This window comes from Pygoscelis adeliae, unplaced genomic scaffold, assembly GCF_000699105.1.
Source record: "Pygoscelis adeliae isolate BGI_AS28 unplaced genomic scaffold, ASM69910v1 Scaffold129, whole genome shotgun sequence".
Lineage (NCBI taxonomy): Eukaryota > Metazoa > Chordata > Aves > Sphenisciformes > Spheniscidae > Pygoscelis > Pygoscelis adeliae.
The window spans coordinates 200,095-206,811 of NW_008825431.1; the positions used below are offsets into that span (position 1 = coordinate 200,095).

At 49.0% G+C, this 6,717-nt stretch overlaps 1 protein-coding gene across 1 annotated transcript in view; it reads left to right on the forward strand.

The window, feature by feature from the left end:
• The first annotated feature begins 295 nt into the window (after positions 1-295).
• The window catches only part of NRF1 (nuclear respiratory factor 1), a 52,417-nt gene continuing 45,995 nt past the window's right edge, over positions 296-6,717 (forward strand). The window contains exons 1-4 of the mRNA XM_009331000.1: positions 296-523; positions 2,987-3,101; positions 5,336-5,462; positions 6,047-6,187. Of these exons, the coding sequence (XP_009329275.1) occupies positions 301-523; positions 2,987-3,101; positions 5,336-5,462; positions 6,047-6,187 (606 nt within the window). The 5' untranslated portion in view covers positions 296-300. The remainder of the gene's footprint in view (positions 524-2,986; positions 3,102-5,335; positions 5,463-6,046; positions 6,188-6,717) is intronic.

Consider the following 6,717-nt stretch of genomic DNA (forward strand, 5'->3'; position numbering starts at 1 on the left):
CGGGGCTACAAGATCCTTAAAGACCTTTCCTCCAGCAAAGATGACTGCCTCTGGGTGCTATGCCGTGTTGTTTGGAAGTATGGATTTTTCAGAACTCTTAAACTCTCAAGTTCCTCTCTGGCTCCTGGTGCAGTCGTTATTTCCCTCTCGTAGAAGACCGCTGCCACTGGGGGAGGTAATCTCTTGGTCATGGCCTGCTCACCTAGCTGGCTCAGAAACCTTTGGCTGCCCTCCCTTACGGTGCATCAGTGTCAGTAACCCCTTCCTGTGATTTTTTTTCTCCTCTGACAGTAGCTATTGATGGAAGAACACGGGGTGACCCAAACAGAGCACATGGCCACCATCGAGGCCCACGCAGTGGCCCAGCAGGTGCAGCAGGTCCATGTGGCCACCTACACAGAGCACAGCATGCTGAGCGCGGACGAAGACTCGCCGTCTTCGCCGGAGGACACCTCCTACGATGACTCTGACATCCTCAACTCCACGGCTGCCGACGAGGTCACCGCCCACCTGGCTGCGGCAGGTAAAGTCAGCAGGGTGCTCGGCGTCGTTCGCCTAACGTAGCGTCTGTGCAGAGGTCGCAAACAGTGCTTGAGCGCGGTGGGTGATCTTGTCGCCCCACGGGATGTGAAGGTGAATGCTTCCTTATTGCCCTGGCTTTAATAGCGCTGCTTCTCAAGGTCTCCTGGCTGCTTGAATCTTGCATGACTTTATCTGTGTGTGATATAGAGGTACTGGGAATAAGAGACTGGTTTGTACAATAAAAAAGGTCCCTGGTAAATGATGCCTCAAAAAAGGAAACTAAAATACCGAATATGTCAAAGAGCAAGCTTATTTCAGGCCCATATAAACAACCACAAAAATAACCCAGGAGTGCTATGCAACCCAGCTTACCCAGGGAGCTCACGTTCTACGCCTGTACCGAGGACATGCCACAAAGGGTCCTGGCACATCTGGACTGGGAAAGTATTTCAGAATCACAAACTCCTTCCAGTGAAGCCCTTGCCAGTTGTCCTCCAGATTTGCCTTGTAGTGGATCTACCTCATTAGCAGAAAAATGCAGTGATAAATAAGCTCTCAGAGACTGGTCTGACTCCGTATCAGACTTCATCTGATGAATAAAGCTCTTGATGTGCTTGACCGAACCTGTGAAGTTCCACCACCCCACTGAGCATCCCACGCCCTTTGCTTATTAATATTCCAACCTCAGCTCCTGCAGGATGTTTTCTTCCCCCTTCCCTTCTAGCACACAAGCTTTTCAGGCCTGGGTGGTCGTTGCAGGAGGGGGATCTGGTGGCTCTCGCCTGCCTGTGGGCCCTCCTGGTGCAGGGGCTGCCCGGTGCCCCCCCAGCTCCTGGCCAGCCGGGTCCCCCAAACTGGGAGCAGCCCTGCTTTGCTGGGGCAGGTGGCTGCAGTTCGCAGCATGGGCTGGCACATCCAGCCCAAAGCTTGCCTGAGAGCCCAGCAAGGCCCTTCCTCACTTCTCCGGAGCAAATGTTTTTCCAGTCCCCCAAATGGCAATGTTTGTATTCTTTTTTCACAAGCACAGGATCGTTGGAGCAGTACGCAGCGGTGCTTGCTGTGCCTGCCGTGGGCAGCGCTCAGGTAGTTTGTTACTGATTAACAAAACCTGGCTCTGTAGTGTCGCCCAGAGCTCTGTCCGTTACTGCGTCCTGTCTCCTGGAGCAGCTGCCTGAGAAAACGTATCGGACACTACTTTCATTATCATCTACCAGCTTCCACCGATCAGTAGCTTAGGACTTCCTGATCCAGTAGCTGCATCTTTGTTAAACACAAAAATATAGTGGCTTTTATGACCCCTGGTGTGATCTTTCACCTCTGACATATGGAGAAACTGCGCACGGAGCAACTGAGGTCTGCTCAGGAGTCAAAGGCAAGTCTTGAGCCTGCATTAGACCCCAGGGCTTTTTGACTCTGACCCTGCACTCATTTCTGGAGATCACCGATAGAAGCACAATCCACTGCATGTTACTTGGTTTACTTCCAATTAACTTAATGAAACTTCCCCTTACATAGACTCTGTGTCTAGAGTTTCAGAGTCATAGAATCATTAAGGTTGGAAAAGACCTCTAAGATCATCGAGTCCAACCGTCAACCCAACACCACCACGCCCACTAAACCATGTCCCTCAGCGCCTCATCTACCCATCTTTTAAATACTTCCAGGGATGGTGACTCCACCACTCCCCTGGGCAGCCTGTTCCAATCTTTAACCACTCTTTCAGTAAAGAAATTTGTCCTCACGTCCAATCTAAACCTCCCCTGGCGCAACTTGAGGCCATTTCTTCTCGTCCTATCGCTTGTTACTTGTGATAGGAAAGGGACTTACTAGGGAAAAGAGACCGACCCCCACCTTGCTACAACCTCCTTTGATCCTCGTTTGATCATGAAAGCAATAGTGCTGCCCTGCCATGGTCCCTGCTGTTCCTCAGGGGCTGTTGCAGGATGCTGCTGGGTGACTCTGGATTTACAGTTTCTTTCCCATCAGAGCTGGTCATTAATCCCTGGGGAAAGCCTTGGACTCCTGATGCTTTAGTTGAGGTGTCCGAGCAGGATTCACGGCATTGTACCCTGTCTCTTCTCCCCTGCCACCGGGATCTCTTCGACTGCAGTCAGTTAAAGTCTTGGCATACTTGAGAGTTTTTCAGTGTGTTTGGAAGACAAAATACATAATTTTGTGATTGCATGGAAAACTCTGGCCTGAAATGTGTGACTTTCACCTGGGACTGAGCTGGAACTTGCCAGTCTGGGGAATGGAGCCTTTCATACGCCTCTCTGATGCCGGAGAGGAGGGATCCCAGCTGCCGGGGAGCTCAACGGGGAATTCGGGTCACTCCGGTCTGGTGGGGAGGCCCTTGAGCTGAGCCCTTGGGACCCACCCCTGGTGGGGGGGGCAATGGCGACGTCCTTTCTGGCCAGTTCCTGAGTTGTGTGCGCTGATTCACCCGTTGTGGTTTGATTTCCAGGCCCTGTGGGGATGGCAGCAGCTGCTGCCGTGGCAACGGGTAAAAAACGAAAGCGACCACATGTTTTTGAATCCAACCCATCAATCCGCAAGAGGCAGCAGACGCGTTTGCTACGGTAAGGACTCCCGCCTGCACTCTGACACCTCGGTCTGCATCCTCGATCTGTCTCAGTGCCGCGCGCGGTGAGACCATGTGCTGTCCAGAAGCTGCCCAGCTTGGGGATTTTTTTGGACATCTTTTCTGGAACCCAGGAGCTCTGCTTAGTTTGCAGAAATGGGTTAAATTGCAGCTCTAATCATCTTTAATGTGATATTATGATCACCAGGACTGACATGACCATTCTGGTGGGATCCACCATTCTGTTTTTTTAACCACAGCTAGTTACAAGTTAAATCTGTCATGGTAACGTTGCCTTGCAAGATATTCGTAGTGGCTTTAACGGCAGCTGCCCTGAGAATCTGGAGCTACAGCCATATCCCAGCTCTGCAGTGGCACGAAGGTCTTCTCTACCTAACGAAAAAAGTCTTTTCTGCATTATGAAATGATCCCGTGAATAAGTCTAGTGTGTGTGTACCTGAATTTCCTTTGCCAGCAGACCCCGTTGTGTGAGCTCCACGCTGAAGACTGACCCAGCCTGTAGTGCACAGTGTGGGGGGAGAATAATTGAGGGGCGATGCCTGCCAGAGCTGAAACACTTTCTTTGGCTTTAGAAACTTGCTCTGTAGACACCAAACTTCCGTAGCCCTTCAGGTGTTGCATTACAGGTGCTCTGAGGCTGTCTGCCCGCCTGATGGCCACCTAGGAGCACTGGTGCTGAAGTGACTGCACAGGCTTTCCGCAAGCCTGGAGAGATCACCTGCAATTCCATCTTCAGGAAACATTTGTGAATATTGGCTGGTACTATTTACTAGGTTTTGGAACAAAGCAATTTTTGCTTTTTAAACTGTTTTCAATTTAACTGTGTTATCTCACAAGAGCTGGGGTATTTGTCACCCTGTTTCTTGCTGGCTTCCTCCTGTGACGGCCAGAGTTTCACCTTTTCTCCTTCTCTCCTATTCTAACCCTTGTAAAGTTTGTGAGAAATTAAGTTGGTTTCCTTATATTCTGCTTACTCATCTGCTGAGTCCCACAACACCCTTTGTACGTGATCAAACTGGAACAAAGTGGAGCAGGGTTAGTGTTAAATAATATTCCCTGGGGGTGGACTCCCTTTTTTTTATAGCTCCATTCTGTTTTTCCCTCCTTCCCCCAACTCCGCTGACCCAGCCATGTTTATTGCAATGTTTCTGAAGAGCAAATTCTTTTCTCTCTTGAAATGTGAACAATATATTTTTAAAGAAACTCCTATTTAAAGGAATTATTTCTTCTTCCTTCATGCAACTACTTCATTTTGCTACATGCAAGTTACTGACAAAATGCATCATTTTTTTGCACTCTGATCAGTTTGACATGTTTGTGGTTGACATTTAGACCACTCTGAATCGGGTGGGAAGTTACAGTTTCTGATTCTGGGATCTCTGCGTAGCTGGTGGTGATGTTGGTGCTTTTTGGCAACGTGTCTGCTGCTAACAGCAGGTTCTGAAATGACCAGGGCAGATACTAAACTGCCACCTTATGGAGTGCTCAGGTTATCTGGTGATAACCGCTACTTCTCTCTTGCTTTACGAGTTTCTGCCAACATTTCTGACACATTCTCTTGCACTGCTTAAAAGGGAATAAGAGGCGGAAAGTATATGATGGAAGATTTTTCTTCCTACAGAGAGACTGTTCCAAAGGGACTTGCTGCTGTGGCAGGTGTCTGAATACCTGGGTTTCCTGTGCTGAGCTGTTGCAATATTTCTGGTTCTTGCCTGTCCTGTAGTTGTAGGTTGAATTCTTACAGTTCTGGTTTGAGCAGGACTTTGGTACTAGAGAATTGCAATGCACTGTTATGAGGCTGGATGTAAAATAACCTGTGTTTGCAGTCCTCTTTTGTTTAATCATTCAAGTTCTTTACTTTACAAGTTTTGTATTGCTAATACACTTAGACGGTGACAGAGTGGATATGCAGACTCTTGCTGTCCTAGCTTTGCTGCTCTGGTGATTTCTCTTTACTTTTTACATCAATGGAAAAAGGAGAGAAGGGAGAATAATTGATATTTGAGCTGCTGGGTGACTGCAGGGAACACAGCAGGCCTGCAGGAGCAGAGGAGTAAGCAGTATATGTGGCTAGTCTGACCAGCTGGGGCTCCGTTTCTCACCTGGTTTGTGAATGGGTAGCATTAAGAAAGGGAGTTTACAATGCAAAGGGTTGTGTTTCTGCAGGGCTTTCAGCTGATACCTATTCACTGTTTTATATTGCTGTTTCAGGAAGCTCCGAGCCACGCTGGATGAGTACACCACCAGAGTAGGGCAGCAGGCCATCGTTCTGTGCATCTCGCCCTCCAAACCCAATCCCGTCTTTAAAGTATTCGGTGCTGCACCCTTGGAGAATGTGGTAGGTGTCTGTAGGAAAAGCTATGTAATAAATTGCTCACCTTCTCTGCAGGTTTCATTCTGCTCAAAGCAGCCTTGCAAGCCTGGTAATGATCTGAAGGTCATGTTTAAAACCCTGGAAACGGGAGTTGAGAGTGTATGGACATGAGTGTAGCACTCACGTCCTGTCTTCTCTGCGTGAATGGTTGCCTGGCACATCTCACCAGGGTTGAATATCCTGGATTAAAAATCAGAGGGAGCCGGTAGTGATGATGTGTTTGAACTCAGCTTGGCTGTCAGTGCTCGCACCTTGTGGCAGACCAGACAGTAAATGGAGCAGATCCTGACCATAAGTCTTGCTTCAGAACTTTTCTTTCAATCCCGTTAAATACTTCCACTTGCCAGTGTTACTTGGTATTTCATCATCAGCTCTTCAATGCGGCCAAGTCTTCGGGGCCAGTGGGTGTTTTTTTTCTTGCTAGCTGTGGTGTTGTTTGCTCCTTCTGTTCTGCAGCACCTTGGGGAAGGTGGCTGGCCTTGCGTCCTTGCCCTCGCCTCTCCTGGTGCTCCTTACCTTGTTTACCTGAGCTTAACGATTCCCCACAGGTACGCAAGTACAAGAGCATGATTCTGGAAGACCTGGAGTCTGCACTAGCGGAGCACGCTCCTGCACCTCAGGAGGTTAACTCTGAGTTGCCGCCCCTCACCATCGATGGCATTCCCGTCTCGGTGGACAAGATGACCCAGGTAAGCAGCCAGACATGGCAGAACCAGAGAGAGAGAGATTTGGCATCTTGCAGTCACATCCTGTTATTTTGCAGTGGAGCTTATGTTTACATCTCCAGGGGATGCATTTGATCTCTTCTTTCCCATGGGACTGTAACAGCTCAGATAGTAGTTAGAGGTGAAGCTTTGTTATTGGTTCTTATTTTCGACGTGAAACAGTAGAGATGCTGGTAAGGCCTAGAGCTCAGGCTGCTGGGAGCATTCCCCTTTGAGCTGTTTTTGTCACCTCCCATAAACTATGAACAGGGAAGATATTTGTTCTGTACTTTGCAGTGATTTTTAGGCACTGAGGTCAGGAAGGTCACTTGTGGAGCTTGCTGATGGTTTAACTCCAGGTCAGACCCTGAGTGGGATACTTCTGATGGAGCCAGGGAGTCATCTGCCCTAGGGGATGTGGGGGACTCCCTTTCTCTCCAGGTCCAGTCCTTTGCTGACCTCGTTATTGCTCGGAGAAAGTGGAGGGGACCCCCCCAGGGAAGCTTCCTTGGTGT